A 23,901-nucleotide genomic window follows, 5' to 3' on the forward strand; every position below is an offset into this window, starting at 1 on the left:
GTTCGTCTCCTGGCCCGCATGGGTGATGAAGAAATGAAGCCCAGTGCGCTTCCTTTGTGGGGAGCTGCATGCCTGGTGGCCATGGGCTTGGCTGGAGAGCTCCTTCCTCTGTTTTGGGCTGTGATTTTAGTGGTATTATTACTCTGGGTAACAATGTTCTTTTGTGTTCTCTGCCTTATGTATAGAATTATCTCCCTGGGGGTGGAGGAAGGAGGAATTCTGAGGAATCTTGTCCTTGTGAGCATGTGTGAGCATTATTTTTCACCATATAACTTTTGCCGTTCAACTCACCCACAATGCTGAGAGCCGTGGGCTGGAGGGCGTGACCCTCTCTCTTGCGTGTGGAATGTGTGTGGGTTGCGTGCTCTTGCAGGTCCCCCTCCAGGCGAGTGCAGAAGCAGTGTGAAGACGCTCTGTGTGACCAGGTGGGACGTGCGGCCCTCCCAGGGCTGGGGTCGGAGTGCAGGCCCTGCCTCGCCTCCTGAGGCCTGCGCTGTAGTTGAGTGCAGGGCTTTTGAGTTTCTTGAAGCTAAATTGACAGAAAAGTAGACACTTGAGATTTTGTTGACTGAGGTTTTCAGCAAGTGGAGACTGGAGAGTGATAGAGCGTCAGGGAAAAGGAATCTTCAGAGAGGTGGCAAAACCTGCTGCGGTGGGAAGTCTAAGTTTTTCTTTGTCTCTGGCAATCCATGTGGACCATTTCTGGATCGCAGTTGGCTCTGGTGTCCCGGGAAACCAGTGACTTAGTCTCTTCCTGCTCTTCTCAGATCTGGCTCTGGGCCAGAGGTGTGTGCTGGCGACTTAGGGCCCCGCTGGCCACGAGCTTCTTGGAGCAGCCAAGGAAGAGCTGAGTCTCTGTGCTTTTTTTTTTTTTTTTTTTTTTTTTTTTTTTTTTTTTTTTGAGATAGAGTCTCACTCTTTTTGCCCAGACTGGAGTACAGTGGCGTGATCTCTGCTCACTGCAACCTCCGCCTTCTGGGTTCAAACAATTCTGCCTCAGCCTCCCGAGTAGCTAGGATTACAGGCATGCGCCACCATGTCTGGCTAATTTTTGTATTTTTAGTAGAGACGGGGCTTCACCATGTTGGCCAGGCTCTGTGCTCTTCTTCTTAACACCAGGTTATTTCCCTGAAACCAGGGTCCTGTGGTGGCTCAGCCAGACACTGATTCCCCCTCCCAGTGAGGGAGCCCAGGCCTCTGCCACAGGGGTGTGAACGGAGGGGCTCCGTGTTGGGAGAGGTACCTGATGGTGCTGCTTGCCGTGGAGGTCTCAGCTTTCCGTTCTGTGTTGTGTTATTACTTCAGGCTCCGTCAGGGACCTACAGGTGTGTCTTATAATGACTGTTAAACTAAATTTTAATTTACTTTTAAGTTTTATGGGTAATGTACAGGTATGTTTCCTAGCATGTCTAATGGGCGTGGTTACCACAAGTTTGCCAGCACACCCACATACACTGTGGGTTTCTTTCATTTTTCTCTCTAATATTGTCAACCTGAAATGAGCCACGGGCACGGACTCTCCACAGTGAAATTGTTTTGGGGCTAGCAGGGTGTTGTAGCCTGGGCTGTGTGTGCAGGGTCAGACTGTAGGTGCCTCCGGGGGCTTGGAGCAGAGGAGAGATTTTAAAACCAAAAAGCAGACATTTACGTAAGCTGTCTAGAAACAAAGACCCTTGGGGACAGAGGCTTGTTGCGGGGGTTGGGGGAGCACAGCAAGTCGGCTTGTTGTCAGGCAGGTGTCCCTGATCTGGAGTGCTGTGGTTTGGAGAGACTCCTGCCTTGTTACCGTCCTAGGCACTCGTGTGGGAGGGCCCCTCCTTCATGGCTATGCAAATTAACCTGCTCTAGTCACTTTTGTTTGTTTGTTTGTTTTTTATTTTATTGTTTTTGAGGCGGAGTCTGGCTGTCACCCAGGCTGGAGTACAGTGGCGCGATCTCGGCTCACTGCAAGCTCCGCCTCCCGGGTTCACGCCATTCTCCTGCCTCAGCCTCCCAAGTAGCTGGGACTACAGGTGTCCGCCACCTCGCCCGGCTAATTTTTTGTGTTTTTAGTAGAGACGGGGTTTCACTGTGTTAGCCCGGGTGGTCTTGATCTCCTGACCTCGTGATCCGCCTGCCTCGGCCTCTCAAGTGCTGGGATTATAGGCGTGAGCCACCGCGCCCGGCCTCTAGTCACTTTTTAACTTGCCCCGGCTGCCTTCCCAGGTCCGCACACACTGGCTGGCCTCCTCCTATCCTGTTGCTCCCCTGCCTCACGCAGGATCTGCCGGGTTCTGCTGAGGTAGCTTCCATTTGCAGGAGCACCTGGGTGTGTCTGATGATGTTTTGCTGTTTTCGCATCGCTGCCCCAGACAGCCTTGTGTGTGTCGGTCTGCTCACCGCAGCTGCTCCTTCCTGTGTCCTGTGCACACGCATGCTGCTCCCGGTTCACTTGCTGACCCAGATGCTTGTCAGCTGAGTCCTGTTATGTGGTGGAAGTAGAGACAGGGCTTCACCATGTTGGCCAGGCTCTGTGCTCTTCTTCTTAACACCAGGTTATTTCCCTGAAACCAGGGTCCTGTGGTGGTCAGGCTTCCCAGACTCCACCGTGGTTTTTGGAGACTCCTGGGGCCTGGAGTACAGCAGGTGCTCCCTGGCGGCCACGCTGTCCTCTGGGCAGGACTGAGTATAGTTTGGGAAGCACCTTAACCCATAACCACATCGAACGCTAAAACAAAGAGATTCGAAACTGAGTTATTTTGTGGCCTTGGTGTATCTCTTCCTGCCGTGCTTCACTGGATGGATCTGTGTTTTGGGCCCTGGGGCTCTGGGCTTCCCACCAGATGTCTTTTTAAATGGCCACCTTTAATGGCCTTTTTAAATGGCCTTTTAGGTCGGTTTACTCTCTTGGAAGAAAAATTTGCATAAGTTATTACATAAAGAGTTACTTGAAAAAACTTTCCACACTGTGTGCAAATTTGAGACGATGGGGAAATAAAGTGCATGCGAGAAGTTCGGATGTGCTTGGAAGGTTTAACTTTTCATCCAGGTTTTCCTCCCCGAGAGGACACACACAGGCGCAGAGAGCTGGCCCCTGAGTGCCCGCTGTCTCTGCTGAAGATAATGGAGCCATTTCTGGCAGTTTGTCCTCATTATCAAAATCAGCCTGCGGAGTTTTCCGAGTTCGCATTTACGGAGGAGCAGAGTGGAACTGCACTTGCCGCTCTGCTGTCTCATCTTTCAGGCTGTTCTGGGAGGAGGTGGGCAGGGGGTTGCTGCACGGAGCTCTGAAATGGACTGTAAGAGGCACTCAGAGAATCTGGGGAGAGGCACCAGCTTTGAGGACAGCTGGGTCCCCGCAGAACCCTCATCTGCGTTTTGCTTTTAGTGAGATGATATTTCCTGGGGAAGCAGAGCTTGCTAGATTATTTGCTAACTCCCTCCGAGTGCGTGAGCTCATTTATAGAAGGGCAGATTCCTCTGACCAGAGTCTTTGCGCTCCTTGGAGCCACGTTACTGTGGCTGGTTACAGAGGAGCTGGGCGGGCCAAGTGGGCACTGCCCAGGAGGTGGTTGGACTGGGAGCTGTGCCCGCCGGGCTGGGCAGTTGGATCCTCTGAGGGTTGAGGGCTCCCTCTGGCTTTGCCCCCACTGCCTTCCACCCACCCACAGGCCCTTAGCAGAGTCTCCACCAGATCCCGCAGATAGGGAAGCACCTCCTTGGATGGGTTCTGAGAGCTGCTGGGAGAGGCACGCGGCGGGGATTGGCTCGATGGTCGCGCAGCTCTGGTGTTAGGGCGGTGCTTTCTGGGTTTGTTTCTCCTTGGTCAACAGCGTTTTCTTTGTTTTTGTTTTGTTGGGATTCAGAGCGGAACAGGAAAGTGACTGGGCAGTCTCTATCCAGAGCGCCCAGCGTTTGACGTCACAGGCCTCTGTGCTGTGTGCTTGGTCCGTAGGTCCCGTGGGTGCCGGCCCGTGCTGTGAGCTGCAGGAATTCAGGATTCCAGGACATACAGGAGATTTGTTTGCCCAACCTTCATGGCAGCAGAGGCCACAGGAGAGGGAGGGAAGGCGAGCTGCTGGGCCCAAGATGTGGGCCACATGGGGGTGACAGGAGGTGGGACAGGGCCATGGGGGAGCCTGATTTCTCCGGAGGTCTGGGTTATCCTGGAAGTCCAGTGGGGAGTGGTGGTGTCTGCTGCAGTGGAGAGTCCTGTCACCGTGAAGGAGGCTGTCATGAGCCAGACGGGGACAGGACATGGGCTGGAGTCTGGGCTGTGGGCCTCAGGGAAGCCAGGCAGATGACTCAGTGCACGGGGCTCCCACCCTGGCCTCTGAGTGGGCAGAGGTGGCCCCGTCAGGATGGGCTTAGGGTCTGGCTTGGTGGTATCATGGCAGGCAAAGGCAGGTGGCGGTGTATGTGAAATACCATAAGAAGCCTGGTGGCTTTCAGAGACTCCAATGATGCTGGTGCTTCCTCCTGCTGAGGTGCAGGGGCTGAGTGCTCTGGGGCTGCTGGGCCATGAGGTGTCCATGTGGCCTGGGGAGGGGTTGCAGAAGCAGCACAAATGCCAGCTAGGGTGAGGTGGGGCTGGGCAGGTACAGGTGGCCCTGAGATGAGGCTGCTGGCTCTGTGGGCAGCCCCTGGATGCTTGGGAGGCAGCCATGGCCTCATAAAGGGCAAAGGCTGTTCTCAGTCCCTGGCTCCAGGGGGACCACATGAAGGGCTGGCCTTGCCTCCCCAGGTGGGCCTCCCAGTGTTACCGGGCCCGCATGGAGAATCCTCAGCAGGACCTGAACGACAGCTTGTGCTTAGTGGGCGTTTGCGAGGCTGCGAGCCAGGTTGGCAGCTCCTGCTCAGGAGCTTCTCAGTTAACAAGACAGCCTGAGTCAGGGAGCTGCAAGACCAGGGCAGCCTCAGACCCCAGCTCTTCTGGGCAGGGAAGATGCAAAGATGACAGGTGAGGAGAAGCGCGTTAGGGAGCGCCAGGCACTCCGTGCTGTGAGACCTCCTGGCCTAGGAAGAACAAGGGATGCATACCACGAGGACGAGGCCGGCTGCACCCCCTCTCCTGGCTGCTGGTGCATGCCAAGGCTCTAGACAGACAGCGACGCTTTTGGGTGGCACTGTCGCTGCTGTTGATTCTGAGCAGTAACCAGCGGCCGCCCCGTTACAGACAAGGTGGTAAGGCCTGTGGAGACCTGACTGCCTGGGGGTCCAGGGGCCCACCGCCCCCCACACAGGCTGACACATTCCCTCTCTTACCCCACTGTGCTTCCTCCTAGGCCTGCCAGCGCCAGCACCTCGAGGTCTCGCTTCCCCGCAGGACTCACCTGTGGGACCAGGGGTAAGTCCAGGCCCCCCACGGCCTCCTTCAGAATTCCAGAGTCAATTACTTGCAAGAAAACCCTCTGTCTCTGCTTAAGCACAGTTGCTCCCTGCGTGCTTCTGTGTGGCTGGGGAGGATTGCTGGCGGCGGCGGGGTGTCCCCTCCTGCCCTGTCTGTGCAGCCTGTCCCTGATGTTCTGACTCCCAGTGCGGGCTTTTAGTGGGGCTGCTGCTCGCAACCCCTATGTTGCTGTATAGGGCATCTCCACATCTCCCTGGCAGTTACATCTCATGGTGGCAGCTCTTTCAGGACTGGATGGCCTTCGCTTTTTCTGAGAGACACCGAGGTGTGGTCCTCACCCTCTTTGCTCTCCCGGACTAACTCCACCAGGAGCGGTGCCTGGCAGCTATTGGTGTCCAGGGCACCCGCCAGGCACAAATGCTGGTGGAGACTGGCACTGCTCTGAGAACCACGAGCTGCTGGCAGCTGCATGTCCGACGGCGCAGATCCCTGTGGCGCTGGAACTTCCTGGGTGGGAGGAGAGGCTCCTTCCTGCTGGGCCGTTGCCAGCCGGCGGTCTGAGCTGAGCTCCTGCTTGGCTGCCATTCTGGAGTCCTGAGACACCCGTGGCGCTCACCTGTGGCTCCAGGCTGGCCTTGGCTGTGTGAGTTCGAGTGAGGTCAGATGTGGCTTGTTCCTGCTGATGACTTTGTCTGCCAGCATCACCCTCAGAATTGACTTTCTAGAAAAGTTGACTAATTCAGTATCCAAGGCTGTCTCCAGGAAGCAGCTTTAGTGTGTCATCTGCAGTGGGAAACCGGATCACGAATGAAAAATACTGGATTCACCTAAAGGCACGAGTCTGTGGACGGCCTCCTGGGCTTCCCTGCTGGCCCAACCTGGCATTTTCCCTGGAGCAGTTTCTCTGTGACCCTGAGTGGTCACAATACCTTGTGGTGTCTGAGGGAAGCTGAGCCGGCCCCAAAGATCTCCTCTGCTCCCTGAAGATGCTGCTAGGGTCCCCTGGGGATGCTTCATGCACCCCACCCCCCATTCGTTCCTCAGTGCCTCTTCATACACTGGGGCCTCTCTGCCAGCACCTGGTGTGGGCCAGCCATCATTGCTGACAGTGAATGTCTCGGATGCTGGCTGTGTGTACTGGAGTTAGAGTCCAGGTTTGAGATCCGTGTCTTCAGTAGTGCCTGGGCCCCCAGCCCTCGGCATCAAGGTGGTCATTGCCTTAACAGGGAGGTTTGTTCGATAGGAGTGCAGGTGGCTAGAATCGGCAGGGCCTTGGAGGTGCTCAGTCCAGTGCTGGCAAGGGACAGAGAGGCACAGGCCAGGCTGCCCCTGTAGCTGGAGATGCTTTCTCCTTTCTTGCTTGTTTTCCTTGCTAATAATATTCTTATTCAAATATTATGATCTGGGGTAGATCATGGAATCACCTCTCTGTTGTTAAATAAAGGAACTTGAGAAGTGGTGCCAGGTTCCAGAGCTGCCCTGGCCGGGAGGCTGCAGCCATCACTCCCTTCCGTGGCTGGATCCAGGGCTGCCCCATTCCCCGGTGTGGCTAGTGCATGCTGGGAGCTTTGTGGATGGACTGGCAAGTTTCTGAGCCCCTCACCTGTGCTTTCTTTCCTTCCAGTTGTCGATTTCCCAGCTGGCGGCCTCCCCGCGGTCCCCGACTCAGCACTGCGTGGCCAGGCCTACTTCACAGCTGCCCCATGGCTCTCGGGCCTCCCCGACTCAGGCAGTAAGTGCCGCCCACCTCCCGCCTCGCCTTCCACCAAGGAGTGGCTCCACAGCTCCTCACTTCGGGTTTGTGCTGTGCTGGTCCTCAGTTAGGTGGCAGAGACCTTGCGGGTTCCCTGGGATGTGGGTTGGGCGGGGGTTATTGCTTACTCTGAGGCCTCAGACAGTTGCCACCATTCTGTCTTGGAGACCAAAGAAGAATGTGGCCCGTGAGTTCTTCATGCCACGGCACTTGATTCAGATTGTGATCTACCCGCGAAAACAAAGCTGAGCTGTCCCTAGGTCTGTACGTGAAAGTAAAAGGAAGGTGTGGCTGGATCTGTAGACAGAGGCTGAGACAGGCACCCAGTACCCCGGGACCCTCCTTGCTGTCAGCAGCTAAAGGAGGTGAGTGGAGCCCCCCCATCCTGTTTTCAGGGTACGCTCCTGCCCATGTTGCCACCAGCCCTGGGGAATTCCTGTGGAGTTTGGTTTCCAAAGTCAGCTGGTTCACCCACAAACCGCATCTCTGGTCTTAACTGGAGTTATGTTGAGGAAAAATAGTTTCTTTTAATTCCTTGTTTGAAAACACTCCTAGCACCATGAGTCTCTGCTGCCTTATCTCTAGCATCTCTGGGGCTCGTGTGTTTGTGAAGAGCTTGCCTAGCTTTTTATTACTGGTGCCTGAGACATGGTGTGAGGGTGATCTGGTTTCCTCTGGCCTGGAACAGAAAGCCTGGGAATGAAGCTTGAGAGAGCACATTCCCAACTCCCAAGCCAGCTCCTCGCTGAGAGGCCTGCCTCGGCCTTGGAGGGGAGTAGAGGTGGAATACGAGTGAATGACAGGAAGGTTCAGGGGCTGTGAGGACAAAAGACTGTCCAAACACACCAGCCAGGGGCTCGGTGCCACGGTTTATCTTGGAGTGTTGAGGAAGCTTCATCTTTCTATTCTATAAACATATTTTGATGTGAATTTCCCATCTCAGGTGTCAGATGTCTCCCACGGTCCTGACCTGCTCATAAAATTAGGATTCCTTCCTCACTGCTTCTCAACTCACAAATTGGGTTGCTACATGAAATATAGGATGCCCAGTTAAATTTGGACTTCAGGTAAACAACAAATAATTTTTTGGTATAAGTATGTCCCAAATATTGCAGGGAACATACTTATACTAAAATTATTTGTTGTTTACCTGAAATTCAAGTGTAATTGAACCTTCTGTATTTTTATTTGCTAGAGCTGGCAACCCTCCAGAGGCAATTCATCGATGAATCCCCTTAGATCTGGGCACCGTTGGTTGTTAGGAGTTGGGGTCCTTGGTGGCCTCACTCGAAAGCCCTCATTTTGTTCAGCAGGAGTTCCCGTTGGAGGGCGGTATCTCCCACCTGGAAGCTGACCTGAGCCAGACCTGCCTGGTCCCGGAAACCTCCATCGCCGAACAGTTACAGGAGCTGCCGTTCACGCCTTTGCATGCACCTATTGTTGCGGGAACACAGACCAGGAGGTGAGGTGGTGGTGTTGCGGGAAGACAGACCCGGAGGTGAGGTGGTGTTGTTGCGGGAACACAGACCCGGAGGTGAGGTGGTGTTGTTGCGGGAACACAGACCCGGAGGTGAGGTGGTGGTGTTGTTGTGGGAACACAGACCCGGAGGTGAGGTGGTGTTGTTGCGGGAACACAGACCCGGAGGTGAGGTGGTGTTGTTGCGGGAACACAGACCCGGAGGTGAGGTGGTGTTGTTGTTGCGGGAACACAGACCCGGAGGTGAGGTGGTGGTGTTGCGGGAACACAGACCCGGAGGTGAGGTGGTGTTGTTGTTGCGGGAACACAGACCCGGAGGTGAGGTGGTGTTGTTGCGGGAACACAGACCCGGAGGTGAGGTGTTGTTGTTGCGGGAACACAGACCCGGAGGTGAGGTGGTGGTGTTGCGGGAACACAGACCCGGAGGTGAGGTGGTGGTGTTGCGGGAACACAGACCCGGAGGTGAGGTGTTGTTGTCGCGGGAACACAGACCCGGAGGTGAGGTGTTGTTGTCGCGGGAACACAGACCCGGAGGTGAGGTGTTGTTGTCGCGGGAACACAGACCCGGAGGTGAGGTGTTGTCGCGGGAACACAGACCCGGAGGTGAGGTGTTGTCGCGGGAACACAGACCCGGAGGTGAGGTGTTGTTGTTGCGGGAAGACAGACCCGGAGGTGAGGTGTTGTTGTTGCGGGAAGACAGACCCGGAGGTGAGGTGGTGTTGTTGCGGGAACACAGACCCGGAGGTGAGGTGTTGTTGTTGCGGGAAGACAGACCCGGAGGTGAGGTGTTGTTGTTGCGGGAAGACAGACCCGGAGGTGAGGTGTTGTTGTTGCGGGAACACAGACCCGGAGGTGAGGTGGTGGTGTTGCGGGAACACAGACCAGGAGGTGAGGTGTTGTTGTTGCGGGAACACAGACCCGGAGGTGAGGTGGTGTTGTTGCGGGAACACAGACCCGGAGGTGAGGTGGTGTTGTTGCGGGAAGACAGACCCGGAGGTGAGGTGGTGGTGTTGCGGGAACACAGACCCGGAGGTGAGGTGTTGTTGTTGCGGGAAGACAGACCCGGAGGTGAGGTGGTGGTGGTGCGGGAACACAGACCAGGAGGTGAGGTGGTGTTGTTGCGGGAACACAGACCCGGAGGTGAGGTGGTGTTGTCGCGGGAACACAGACCCGGAGGTGAGGTGGTGTTGTCGCGGGAAGACAGACCCGGAGGTGAGGTGTTGTTGTTGCGGGAACACAGACCCGGAGGTGAGGTGTTGTTGTTGCGGGAACACAGACCCGGAGGTGAGGTGTTGTTGTTGCGGGAAGACAGACCCGGAGGTGAGGTGGTGGTGGTGCGGGAACACAGACCAGGAGGTGAGGTGGTGTTGTTGCGGGAACACAGACCCGGAGGTGAGGTGGTGTTGTCGCGGGAACACAGACCCGGAGGTGAGGTGGTGTTGTCGCGGGAAGACAGACCCGGAGGTGAGGTGGTGTTGTCGCGGGAAGACAGACCCGGAGGTGAGGTGGTGTTGTCGCGGGAACACAGACCCGGAGGTGAGGTGTTGTTGTTGCGGGAAGACAGACCCGGAGGTGAGGTGGTGGTGGTGCGGGAACACAGACCAGGAGGTGAGGTGGTGTTATTGCGGGAACACAGACCCGGAGGTGAGGTGTTGTTGTTGCGGGAACACAGACCAGGAGGTGAGGTGTGGGTCTGGGTGGGATGGAGCCAGGCACGTGCTGTGTCGTCAGACTGTTGGACCTTGTGAACACCAGGCGTTCCACAGGGAGGTGCATCAAATGGGTCCCCCTTTCCCGGGAGGCTGCCTGAGGAGTCTCTGTGTCTCAGCTCTGCAGGGCAGCCCTCGAGAGCCTCCATGGTGCTCCTGCAGTCCTCCGGCTTTCCCGAGATTCTGGATGCCAATAAACAGCCAGCTGAGGCCATCAACCCTACAGACCCCGTGACGTTTAACCCTCAGAAGGAGGAATCGGATTGTCTACAAAGCAACGAGATGGTGCTACAGTTTCTTGCCTTTAGCAGGTAAATGCTTGAATATTCTGTGTTACTCATCTGGCTTTCACATTTCCTGTGTTGAAGAGAAACTTTGCTGAGATTCTGACCTGGCAGAACTGTCTGTGCTCGGGTCTTAGTAGATTCGGGAGTGCCATCTGTTTTTATCTTATCTTGGCTAGGACCCACCCATGGCATGCTAAATGCTGTGAAAGCTGCTTTGCCCCATCTTTTGTGGTCCTTCATTAAAATGTGGATGGTGTGTTGTCCAGCTCTTAGATCTTAGTGTAGCTCCGAAGGCAGCTTCTCTAGCCGAGAGTGTCCTTATACTCGAGAGTGCTGCTGTCTGGCCGGCTTGCTGAGAGCACAGCAAAGCGGTTCCGTTGGTGACCGTGGCAGCCTCTTTACTGTTGTCCCAGCAACTAAGGTGCCTGGACCATCCCCTTATGCGAATGCACATCAGACCCCTCAGGTTCTGTGCCATGGATACTCGATTAACCCAGAGCTGTTGTTGGATTCAGAGTGGCCCAGGACTGCCGAGGAACATCATGGCCAAAGACTGTGTATTTCACCTTCCAGTTCTACCGCTTCCCACCCGCAACAACGCCACGACTGCAGCTGGTCCAGCTGGATGAGGCCGGCCAGCCCGGCTCCGGTGCCCTGACCCACATCCTCGTGCCTGTGAGCAGAGACGGCACCTTTGATGCCGGTGAGTACTCATGTGCGTGGCAGAGGTGAGACATTCTGTACTGAGTTGTGTGTGTAAATTGTCAATGTTATGAAAGTGGTACTATGAAAAGTTTAAAACATATACAACATTAGAATAACACGGTGAACCAGTGCAGCAGACACTCAGCCCCAGCAGCTCTTAGCTACCTCCCAACCCAGCGTCCTCCCCCAAGCCAGGGTTGTTTTGAAGCAAATCCCAGACATTACAGAATTTCATGTATGAATATTTCCTTATGTATATCTAAAAAATTAAGAATTCTTATTGAAAAACATAATTGGTATTTCCCACCTAAAATAGTAACTCCTAATACCATCAAGTATCTAGCCAATGTTACAATTTTGCTAGTAACCTCATAACATTTTTTTCAGTTTGTCCAGAAATAAGGTCCACACTGGTCGTGGAGCAGTGTGACTCTTCAGTCTGTCTGCAGTTGCTGTCACTGTGCCTGTCTCTGTTGTTTCTTTTTTATGTATTTGTTGAAGAAGCCACGTTGTACTGTAGAGCATCCACCTCACAGTCTGGATTTTGTTTTTGCATCCTGGTGGTAACATAAAGGTGTTGTTCTGTCCCCTCTTTACCTGTCAATTGGGAGTTAGATCCAGATGCGTGATTAGACACTTGGTTTTGTTTTTGGTTTTGGCAAGAATTCTTTGTAGCGGGTGATGTTTGTGCCACCCCCTTCACCTCTGCTGCGCCCTTGGCGAATGCTTACTTCTTTTTATGTTGCACCAGCAGCCATTATGCCCACTGCTGTGTCATTTGTGCAGTGGTGACGTTCTGTTTCTAGAACACCTCCCTTGTTCGTTAGCTGGGATGCTTCCAAAATAAGAAACTTCCCGACATCAACTTTTTGCTTACATTGAGATGCGGTTTGTATAGGAAAGGCTGGATAATACTTGATTCTTCCCTTTATTTGCCAGTTTCTGAAGTAATTACATGATTCCCTGGCATCCTTCAAGGATGGGCACCAATGACTTTTTTTTTCTTCAGGTATCATTGTAAACTAATAAATTAAAGCTACATTGAATAGAAACACACCTGACATGTTGGTATTTTTATTGATGGTCAGTTTCCCCATCTTGGTTAGTGACACAACTCATAAGGGACCCAGCTGGGGTCTCAAACACTGCTGCCTCTCGAGGTAGAAAGTGGCAGGTGGGAAAAGTGATGTTGAAGTACTGACCTCAAATGGAAGTAGCCTAACAATGGCGCCTGACAATAGAGACACAAAACAAATGCAGCGCTAGGGATCGAGGAGGCTGTTAAACAATAACCAAGAAAGTAATTCACTAGGAAAAGAAACAGTTCTGAATCCGCGAACTTCTAACATACGTAACCTCAAGATAGAAAGGAGAACTTGATGGACTTATAAGGAGAAATCGGCAAAACCCCACAATCATGGGAGATCTAGACATACTTCTCAGTAGATTGATGATCAAACAGAAATAAATTAATAAGGATATTATAAAATACAGTTTAAAAAGGTGATCTGAGAAAACCTGTATACCCCATTTAGAGAATATGCATTACTTTAAAGCATACTTTGAAACTTAGAAAAACGGATCATCATTCATATATTTATTTTTAGCTCACCAAGTAGGCATCCCCTATACTGAGAGAATTGGTATAAAATCTAATTTTATAACTTTCTGTGGTCATAATTTCACAAGATCAGAAGTCAGTCACTCCCTCCCCTACAACCACTCTGAACTGCTTTATTTTTTTAAATTTTAAAACATGCTTCTAATTATTCCATGGGTCAATGAAGACCTCAAATAGAAATGCCTAATTATTTAAAACTGAATGACAAAATAATATTGCATATCAAAACTTAGGAGATGCAAGTAAAATTGTAAATACAGGGGAATTTACAGTTTTAAATGCCTGTGTTGGTGAAGAAGAAAAGTACACTTTCAGATATTGTTTTAATTGTTCAACTTAAGAAGTTTGGGGGGAGAAAAGACAGAACAAACCCAATAAAAGTAGAAGGAAAAAAATTTGATGAGTGTAAATGCTCAGAAGACAAAACAATAGAACAGGTCAGCCAAACAGTTGGGCACCAGGGTCACCAGGTACAACAGGGCATGCTTCTTGTTTCTTGTCCATGGGCACAGTCAATCAAGAGAGGCAGATGGCGGAGATGAAAATATCACTGTCTTGATCATGCATTTATTCATGATAAAGAGGGTGTAGGACTTGGTTGGTCTGAGAGCCAGCTGTGCCCACTGGTGCCAGCCCCCAATGTGGATAGCCTTTGATGCAGGTGGAAGTTGGCCAGACAGCAGCGGGCTTTGCACCTGGGGTGAGCCCTCGCCTCTCTGCATGCCTGGAAGCACATCTTGGACTGTGGGCAGATCTGAAAAGAAGAGAGTGGGGAGGAGGAGTGAGCAGCCTAGTTAGTTAGCTCAGTTAGTCTGTTCCCCATCCCCAGTCAGTTGAGCTGCTCTCGCCCTGAGAGGCATGGGGGCTGGGCAGAGAGAGGCCACAGGAGGCTCCTTTGCATGGAGGTGTGAAGCCAGGGAAGGGCATGCTCCTACAACATTTCCGTGCTCCTACAACATCTCCGGGGTTTGGTTTTCTCAACTCATTGGCCTTCATCATTACTAAACCAGGGGTATGGCCTTTGTCTTTGCGGGGAGGGGACTAGTCACCACCAGGGCGGTTCCAACCTTCCTGAATCACTTCAACTAAGCCAACCACCTTTCCTTTTTCAATTCTCCGGAGGCCTTCGGTAGGCAGTCCAACTGATGTCCCCAGAAGGCTGTAAAATGGATTGGATTAATGCATTGCTCTCAAGGCTCCTCTGTACCCACTGCTGAAGACTCATTCCCTACTCTGTTTCCCATTCCAAATTCCATCCAGTCATTTCATCCAGCACAGCTCATCAGAGGCTCTGCAGTGAAGTTAAATGATAGCATTGAGATCGTTCAATAAAAAAGGCCAACCACTTAGAGATGCTCCTGACTTGAATATAAACCCCTTTCCATGATGAATTTCCCAGAGAGGAATTAAAGTCCCCAAATTAAATTTCCTTGCAGGTTGAAGTCCAAAGAAATGAAACTCCAAAATCAAATTTTCTTGTCATTATGAATTAAAATTCAAAGTCCAAAATTCTTAAGTTGAAGTCCCAAAAAACCCCACCCGACTGATTTCCATTTCTTACGTAGCTGAGTCTCTGCCTGGGCAGGTCTGGGCTTCCTTCAGCAGCCGCAGCTTGCGGGAGGGTTCTCCCTGGGCGGGCACGGTTCCCTAGGGCCTTGGGAGTTGCATCAGTTCAGGACTGAGCCTCTCATAAGCCTCACTTAAAAGATATTTGTTGTTGTTGTTGTTGAACTATATAACATGCATATGGTAAAGAGCACAGATTGCCAGTGCATGGTTCTATTATTTTAAAAAATTAATAATTTTATGTTTTTAGATCGGTTTTAGGTTTACAGAAAAATTGAGTAGCTGGTACAGAGAGTTCCCATAGGACCTCCCCCTCCAAGAGTTTCTCCTATTATTAACACTTTGCGTTGGTGTGACACGTTCTGTTTTCAGGTTTTTTTTTTCTTTTTTTTTGAGACGGGATCTTACTCTGTCACCCAGGCCGGAGTCCAGTGGCACAATCATGGCTCACTGCAACCCCTACCTCCTGGGCTCAAACAGTCCTCCCACCTCAGCCCCCACGTAGCTGGGACCACAGGCATGCACCACCGTGCCCAACTAATGCTTTTTTGTAGTTTTTATAGAGATGGGGTTTTGCCATGTTGGCCAGGCTGGTGTTGAACTCCTTGGCTCGAGTGATCCTCCTGCCTCAGCCTCCCAAAGTGCTGAGATGTCAGATGTGAGCCACCATACCTGCTGTGTGACACATTTGTTACAATTGATGAACCAGTATTAAAAAGTATTATGAACTAAACTCATAGTTTACGCTAAAGTTCATTCTGCATTATACAGTCTGTGATTTTTGACAAATACATGACATCGTGGATCCACCATGATGGATCATACGGAATAGCTTCATCGCCCTCCACCCCCCTGCGCTCCACCTATTCAGCCCTCCCCTCCTCTCCGGGCACTGCTGTTCTTTTGATTGTTTCCATGTTGCCTCTTCCAGAACGTCATACAACTGGTATCATAGTTCGCAGCTTTTCAAAACTGGTTTCTTCCAGCACTGTGCATTTAAAGTTCCTCCATAGCTTTTTATGTCTCGCTCAGTCATTTCTTGGATTGCTGAATGACACTTCATTGCACGTACGTGCCACAGCCTATTTTTCCATTCACCTCTTGAAGGGCATCTTGGTAGTTTACAGTTTTTGGCAATTTTGAATAAAGCTGTTAGAAACATTTGTGTACGGGGTTTTGTGTGTACATAATGTTTCAACTCACAGGTAAATACCAAGGAGTGTGGTTGCTGGATCATGTGGTAAGAGTATGTTTAGTTTTGTTAGGAATCACCATACTGTCTTCCAAAGTGGCTGGGCCTTTTTGCGTTCCCACCAGCAGTGAATGAGGGTTCTGGTTGCTCCGTATCCTCACCAGCATTTGGTCTTGTCAGTGGTTGTGATTTTAGCCGCTCTAGCAGGCCGTACAGTGGTGTCTTGTTGTTGTAATTTGCAGTTCTCTAGTGACATATGATGTGGAGCATCTTCTCATGCTTATTTGCCTTCTGTACATCTTCCTTCATGAGATTTCTGCTCAGATACCTGAACGGATGTCTGTATACATTTTGGATGCAAGTCCATTATCAGATACGTATTCTGCAAATGTTTTTTCCCGATCTATGGCTTGTCTTTTTATTCTCTTACCAGTATGTTTGGCAGAGTGAAGTTTTTCATTTTAATGAAGTCCAGCTCATTAGTTATTTCTCTTATGGATTGTGCATGGGTTGTATCTGAAAAGCCATCTCTGAGGTCACCTAGATTTTGTTCTGTGTTATCTCCTAGGAGTTGTATAGTTTTGTGGTTCACATTTAGGTCTGTGATCCATTTTGAGCTAATTTTTATAAAAGGTACAAATTTTACCAAGTGAACACATCTGTGTAACCACCTCCCAGCCCGGAAGGGGCTCTGGAACAGGATGCAGAGGCCTCCCTCACCCCAGTCCTTCACCTCCCCCAAGGGAACCACCCTTCTGAATTCCGCCACCATAGATCAATTTTGCCCCCTTTTTTGGACTTCGGTGGGATCATGTTTTATGTTCTGTTTTGAATCCCACTTCTTTTGCTGGCCTCTTGTCTGTGAGGTCCCTGTTGTGTCTATAGCAGTAGCATTTCCATTTTCCTGGCTGTAGAGAAACCCAGTGTCTGGTGATTCTGTGATACTTCTCCATTCGAATAGGCAATGGAATGGTTCTAGTTTTTGGCTCTTTTGCGTAATGCTGCTGCGAGTGTGCTTTTGGTGCGCACGGGCCGTTGTGTTGGAGATGTGCCTGGGAGTGAACGGCTGGGTTGTGGAGCAGCACCTGTTGTTAGGTTTAATGGATCTGCCAGGCAGGTTTCCCTCGTGCTGTGCCAGCTTCCACATCCATCAGCGGGAACCCAGCAGCCCAGACAGCGCCATGCCCTCGCCAGTCACATGGTGATCACTGGTTTTCTTTGTTTCTTTGAACCATCCTGATGTGGAGGCATCTGGTGGTCGGAGCTTCCCTGATGATACTGAGTGCCTTTCACAGGCCTGCTGGCCTCGGGGGTATCGTCGTTCATGAGGCATGTGTTCAGGTCCCCCCTGCCCATTTTCTAGTGTGTTGTCTGTGTGTGTGTGTGTGTGTATGCATGTGTGTGTTTGAATTGATAGGCATTCTTTCCATAGCCCGTCACCAGAGTTAATAGGACATGTAGGATTTGAAAGCACTGGCCCCATACCCACCAAATTTAGACAAGCCAATTCCCAGCCCCTGAATAGTTGTCCTAAGGAAAATTATGTTCTCAGAATCCAAAATTTGACATTGCCAGAGACTCGGGTGTCTGAGTGAATGAGGGTAGATGGGAGAACGCCTTGGTTCCAGCTTCCCAGGCCTTTGCCTCGTCCTGATCGGGAGGAAGATCCACTAAGAGAGCGGCATCTGAGGCGGGGCTGTCTTCCTGGCAAAGCCGTTGGGGGGTGTGCCAAGGCCCTGCACACTGGTCCTCCTGAACTGAAGCTTCCCGCAGCCACGCCCGTGGCCTGGAGGAGCCCAGGGCTCCCGAGAGTGGGTTTCTCCTTTTTTGGGTGTTCGGAGCTGTGAGTGGCCTTTCTTCGCATCACCTCTTCCTCCTGCACCTTTCGGGGGGCTCTGCTGAGGGCATGGTCTCCCCCGCGTGCATTGGTTCCCTCCTCGGCCCTGGGCTTGGTGCCTTCGACCCTTTTTGCTTTCTTTGCTCCTGTCCTGGCCTTTTGCTTCCTAACATGTTTCTCTTGGTGTTTTTGTCTCGTGGGGCCCTCTTCCGTGTGAGAGCTGAAGTCACTGAATTTTGGATCAGCCAAGAGTATCTGTTCTTCTGAAGGACGCCAGTCCATTTCCCCTCCCTGGGCTCTCCCAGCCGAGAGGCATCTCCATAAGACCAGCCTCCAGTCCTGCTCCGGGCCACCTAGCACGGCCTCGCCATGTCTTGCTTAGTGGATCTCCTCTTTCTCGGGCCCTCTGCGAGAGCCCTAATCCCCTATGTCCCCACCTGCAGAAACCGTGCCATATTTTGGAATGTTGCTTAACTGTTTATCTTGAATTATTTGAAAGTAAGTTGTAGACATGCATGGTAACACTACCTCTAAATAAGCAACGTGCATCTCTTAAAAATAAGGGTCCCCTTTTATATATGTGCAATTCTAGTATCACATTTAAGATAATACAAATTTCATAGTACCATTTCCCCATTTGTCCCCCATGTATGTTTATTTGATCTGGGATCCAGCCCAGGTTCCTGTATTGTATTTGTGATTATCGCTTTAATCTGGTAGTCGTCTGCATTCTTTTCCAGTGACACTGGCTTTCGAGAGAGACCAAGTGAGCTGTCTTGCAGAACGTCCCGTGTTCCGTGCTTATCGGTTGCTTCTTCCTGTTGTTGAACGTGTTGCTTTATCCCTGTAGTTCTTGAACACTGGGAGCGAGGGCCGAAAGCTCAGTTTGATTCTGGATCTCAGCATGAACCCTTCATTGTCAGTGCTGTGTGCTTCACAGCCCACCACCTCAGGAGGCGCGAGTGCCAGACCATCTCATTGTTACGACGCCGATTTGGTCGCTTGGTTAAGATGCCCACCCCTAGGTTTTTCCTGTAGAAAGAGAGTTTTTCCCTTTGAACTGACTGAAGAATTCCTTGGGCCATTTTTTTTCTTCGTGGAAATATCTGGTCCCCAGCAACCTCCCACCTCTTGTAACAGCCTGGGCCGAGCTTTGCTTGCGTCAGTTATTTAATTGGTGTTTTTGAAATGGTAGTTTGTCTAATTCTATCATTTGGTCTGCTCTGCCTTTATTAGCTCACATTCTTTGTTAAAAAAGAACTTTCCCTACTGACGGGATGAACTGCAGATACGTGCTCCAAAAAGATATGTGCGCCAAAAAGACAAAGGTTTAATTCTTTCCCTTTAATTGCCGGTTTTCAGAGTGAGAAGTCGGTGGAATAGTTAGCCCAGTAGTGGCGATCCCAGCGTTAGGTATCTGGCTGTTTTCCTTTGTCTTTGGAGTGTGGCTGTGGCCTCCTGCATCTTCATCGATGCGCTGGATTGCACTCATTATTATTCCAGGAGCCCTTCCGGCCTTTCACCTACTCTGATTGGCCTTTGAGCGCCTCCTGCTTTCTGGAGCAGTGCCGGTTCCAGGCTTATCTTGTGTTCTCCCTGCCGCCAGCCAGGGCCCATTTCTCTGTGGAGCTTGGTCCGTCTGAATGGACATGACGTTTCGGAGATCAGGATATGGAGTGCTGGCCGGACGTGGTAGCTCACGCCTGTAATCCCAGCACTTTGGGAGGCTGAGGCGGGTGGATCACAAGGTCAGGAGATCAAGACCATCCTGGCTAACACGGTGAAACCCCGTCTCTACTAAAAATACAAAAAAATTAGCTGGGCGTTTTGGTGGGCGCCTGTAGTCCCAGCTACTTGGGAGGCTGAGACAGGAGAATGGCGTGAACCCTGGAGGCAGAGTTTGCAGTGAGCCGAGATCGCACCACTGCACTCCAGCCTGGGCAATAGAGCGACACTCCGTCTCAAAAAAAAAAAAAAAAAAGAAAAAGGATATGAGGTGCTTTGATTCTGAGTCTTCTTGCTTCAAAGCCTTTTGCCGGGAAGAGCTGGGGGAATGTTAAAACGTGAGTTCATGTTGATCTTCCTAAGTCAGATTTAGAATTTTTCTCATAAATTTCCTTATATTATTTGTATCTCTCTTACACGGAAAATCATGGTTTCTCATCGTGTATTTACTTATTTATTTTGCCTAACAACGTATAGAATGCGTTTTCCCAATGACACTGCTGATGTGAACTGTTGACTTAATGTCAACAGTGCGCGTCCTGCTGAAGTCGGGTTCTTCACAGTTCCTTTTGGGCTCTGTCCCACCAAGGGTGCAGAATTGGTCTAGTGTGACCAAAAGCCCTGGAAATAATTCTTATCTCCAGTTTGATATTCAGTATGATTCATTTGTTTTAATTTGTTTTCAATTTTATGTTTGCTTTCCTTTTTGATTTAAATTTTTTGGAATATTTACATGGTTGAAAGTTGAACACCATAGTCCAGTGTGTGCTCAGGGCTCCTGCTTCCCTTATCCCCGCGGGCTCCACCCCCTGCCCAGCCCCCTAACGGTAACCAGACTTTTCGTTTCTGGCTGATCCTTCCAGTGTTTTTATTGATTTGTTTTTTCAAAAATAAGCAAACATTTACATTTTATTTTCCCTGTTTTCTAATTCAGTGATAACGTACCAAATACACTCTTCTGCTCCCTGCTTTTTTCAGTTAACGTCATAGCCCAAGTTTGGCTGCACAGACATCACCTGTGCCCGTTTCTACGGTAGCTGCGTCATGCTCTGTGGGCTGCACAGATGTCAGCTGTGCTCGTTTCTACGGTAGCTGCGTCATGCTCTGTGGGGTGGTTGTGCTGCTGTTTACTCAGCACAACCACCCTAATAGACATTTGCATCATTTCCAGTATTTCACTGTCTTAGCAGTTAGTTCTTTCTGGTTCTGGAAAGGGGATTATGGAATCATAGGCTTCATTGGTATTGACAGACACTGCCCTACACCTTGTGCCGGGTGCCGCCGCCTGGGGCTCCACTGGCAATCCCCGGGGCTGCTGGTTTCCTCTTGCTCGCTGTCACGATGGGGCATTAACGGCTGGTAGCTTTACAGTCCCATAGATGTGAAGTCCATCTTATTGCAGTTTTTTTGTTTTGTTTTGTTTGAAATGAAGTCTTACTCTGTTGCCCAAGCTGGAGTGCAGTGGCGCAGTCTTGGTACACTGCAACCTCCACCTCCTGGGTTCAAGTGACTCTCCTGCCGCAGCCTCCTGAGTAGCTGGGATTACAGCATGAGCCACCATGCCCAGCTAATTTTTGTATTTTTAGTAGAGACAAGGTTTCACTATGTTGGCCAGGCTGGTCTTGAACTTCTGACCTCGTGATCCGCCCACCTTGGCCTCCCAAAGTGCTGGGATTGCAGGTGTGAGCCACCACGCCTGGCCCTTAGTGCAGTTTTAATTTGCGTTTCTTTTATGATGAGTCAAGTTGAGTATCTTTTGTATTTGTCTTTATCTCCAAACTTCTATTCATATCTTTTCCCATTATTCTATCATGTTTTTAGTCTATTTCATCTTCTGTTCTGGGGAGCTCTTATTAGGGAGAAGAACCTTCGTGATACAGTAATAATTGCAAATGTGTTTTCCTACTTTTCATTTGTCTTTTTACTTTGCTTATGGTGGGCTTTGCTATATAAAAGGGTTTTTTTAAATGTAGTCGAATGTATCAGTCTTTTCTTGCTTCTGAATTATTGAGTCATAGACAGAAAGGCTTTCTCCTCTCCCGCTTTACAGAGCGATTTAGGCTCATGTTCTTGGACTTGCAGGTTTTGTTTATGTTTAGACATAAACACAAAAATAAAAAAAGTGGTAACTTTTTTTTCAGAAATTTTATTTTTTTATTTTTTTGTCTCCCATGTCTATCCTGCAGACCCCATGCCTGTTGATAAAACCTGTCTGTTTTCTGGTGACTGGAGAGCCACCATCATCATGGACCAACATTCTTCATGCATTTGGGGTTATTTCTGTATTTTCTAATTTGTTCCATTAGACTTGGCCCAAACTGTTTTCTGTTAAAGGCCAGCTAGTAAATATTTTAGGCTTCCTGGGCCGCTTGTGTTGTCTGTCACATTTTCTTCTTTTTGTTTACAACTCATTAAAAACATAAAAACGATTTCTTATATCTGTGCTGAGCTTGGCCTCGGTCTGCGGTTTGCGTCCTCTGCACTAGGCTGTGTCTGTGGTCACTGGGACTGTGCCTTCAGTCAGAGCCTCTTTCATTGCCTGAATTTCTAGCAAGCTGAGCTCTCACCACATTGATCTTCCTTGCAGGGTTTTCCTGGGTATTCTTGCTTATTTAGTTTTCCATAAGGACTTTTTAGGGATCCTTGTGGGCATTCCATCACATGGGGAGAATTTACACCCAAGAGCTAGGAGATGATGGTCCCAGAGAAGACTGCCTTTCCATCTGTTCATTTCCACTGTGCGTCTTTCTGAAGAGTTTTAAAGTTTATGTCATATGGGTTTTGCTATTGTTTTGTTTTCTATTTGATTAAATTTTGTGTTTATCTTTACTGTCCTCTCATTTCTCCTTGATTTTTGGTATACTTTGCTATTTCCCTATTTTTTTTTTTTTTTGAGCTGCTTAGTTCATTTATCTTAATTCTTTGTTTGTATGGATATACAGGATTCAAGGCTATGAATTTTCCTGTGATTACTGCCTTATGATTGTTGATACTAATAAGTAGTGTTTTCATTATTATTACTGTTTCCAGAAAATCTTTTTCAATTGTGTTTGCCCTTTGACAGAAAGTTATTTATTTGCAAATTTGTTTCTTAAAAAATTTTACCTTTTTTTGTTGTTTTTTTTTCTTTTTTGAGACTGGGTCTTGCTCCGTAGCCCAGGCTGGAGTGCAGTGGTGCGATCTCAGCTCACTGCAACCTCCATCTCCTGTATTCAAGCGATGGGCCTCAGCCTCATGAGTAGCTGGGACTACAGGCATACACCACTATGCCTAGGTGACTTTTGTGTGTTTTGTAGAGGTGGGGTTTCGCCATGTTGCCCAGGCTAGTGTATTAATTTCTAGTTTATTGCATTATGTTCAGAGAATATTATTTGTATTATTTCTACTTTATGGAGCATAGTTTTTTGTGGCCTAATATATGGTTAGTTTATATTAATGTTCCAAATACACTTGAAAAGTTGTTTTCTCTGTCACTGGGGTGCTGTGTTAAGATGAATCCCTGCACCCCGCATCCCTGCCACCGTGGGAGTTGGCTACTCTGGTCTTCTAGATGGTTACTCATTCGTCATTGCCTGGATCTGCCTTTGAATGGAGAGTGGTTAGTTTCTACCATTACTATGTTTTCTGTTTCCTCAACCCCAGAAGCAGTGAGGATTCTATCCAGGCTGGGGCGCGGTGTTTGTGATGGGGGTGCAGGAGGTGGGCTTGGGGAGGACAGGGCCACTGCCCCGGCAGTCTTCTTAGTTCAGTTGGAGGCCGGCTTCCTTTACTTGTGAGTGGGATGGAAATGACATAGGGTGGACTGTGGGGAGCTTAGACCTCAGGGTTGGCCACGGAGGAGCCTCTTGTCCCAGCTAGACAGGGAGGGGAAAGGTCTGAGGCTCCGGTGGGGAGAGTTGGGAGGCTGGTCAGAGGAGCCCAGACCAGGATGGCCCCTTGCCTAGCATGCGCCGCCCCCTGCTGCCCACTCCAAGAGCTCTCAGCATGCTGTCAGCTCTGGGATCAGTGTCTCTGTCCTTGAGACCCTGAGCTCCTTAAGGGTGGGGCCCTGCTTGTCCAGTTCTCCCAGCACTACCCTGTGCAGGGCCTCCCGCATGGAGGGGGCGCAGTCATTTATTTGCTGAGTGAATGAATTAATGGTGGCATTGAAAGGACCTGGCAGTACTGGGGTATAGTGGTGATGGAGCGGGGGCCGGCCCAGCAGGACGTTGGAAGGAGCTCCCCGGGAGACAAAACAGAGGGTCCCGTTGGGTCAAGTGCCTAGAGCTCTAGGAGGATCTGTGGCATGGGAGAGGCTGAGGTAGGGTTGCAGCGTACCCAGGGTATCACTGGGGAGTTGGCCTGCAAAGGCGTGGCCAGTATGGAGGGAGGGCTTGGGCAACTCCTTCCTCTGCAGCCCAGGTCAGGGCAGGTCATGCCCTGAGCCAGGCTTTGGTGCTCATGGGTCTTTGTTCCAGGGCCTGCTGCCCCTGCAAGAAGTGCCACTAGGCTCCCATCTGTGCATGGGTCTGCCGTGATCTCTCACTAGATGCCACAGTCCAGGATAGGTGGGGCCAGGGCAGGGGTGGGGGCCGTGTGGCTGATCATCTCTGAGGTGCCACACTGGGGACATGCCTGCCCTTGGGTGATGTTAATCACCATCTCCTCCTTGGTCTTCGTCCAGATTCCTTACTTGCCTTTCTGCCCCAAGATGCCCCCGT

At 50.3% G+C, this 23,901-nt stretch overlaps 1 protein-coding gene across 50 annotated transcripts in view; it reads left to right on the forward strand.

The window, feature by feature from the left end:
• The window catches only part of NPHP4 (nephrocystin 4), a 137,181-nt gene that overhangs the window by 85,283 nt on the left and 27,997 nt on the right, over positions 1 to 23,901 (forward strand). For 25 of the 50 annotated variants that reach the window (XR_013408751.1, XR_013408746.1, XR_013408728.1 and 22 more), the window contains 5 exons: positions 5,265 to 5,326; positions 6,954 to 7,061; positions 8,393 to 8,544; positions 10,388 to 10,579; positions 11,071 to 11,258. Coding sequence is in view for 42 of the 50 variants with exons in the window: in XM_077976527.1 (XP_077832653.1) it covers positions 5,265 to 5,326; positions 6,954 to 7,061; positions 8,393 to 8,544; positions 10,388 to 10,579; positions 11,071 to 11,258 (702 nt within the window). In the remaining 8 variants the exon portion in view is untranslated. The remainder of the gene's footprint in view (positions 1 to 5,264; positions 5,327 to 6,953; positions 7,062 to 8,392; positions 8,545 to 10,387; positions 10,580 to 11,070; positions 11,259 to 23,901) is intronic. The other 25 variants (XR_013408752.1, XR_013408753.1, XR_013408735.1 and 22 more) reach the window with 1 other exon arrangement.

The sequence above is a fragment of the Macaca mulatta genome, chromosome 1 (assembly GCF_049350105.2).
Source record: "Macaca mulatta isolate MMU2019108-1 chromosome 1, T2T-MMU8v2.0, whole genome shotgun sequence".
NCBI classification, from domain to species: Eukaryota; Metazoa; Chordata; class Mammalia; order Primates; family Cercopithecidae; genus Macaca; species Macaca mulatta.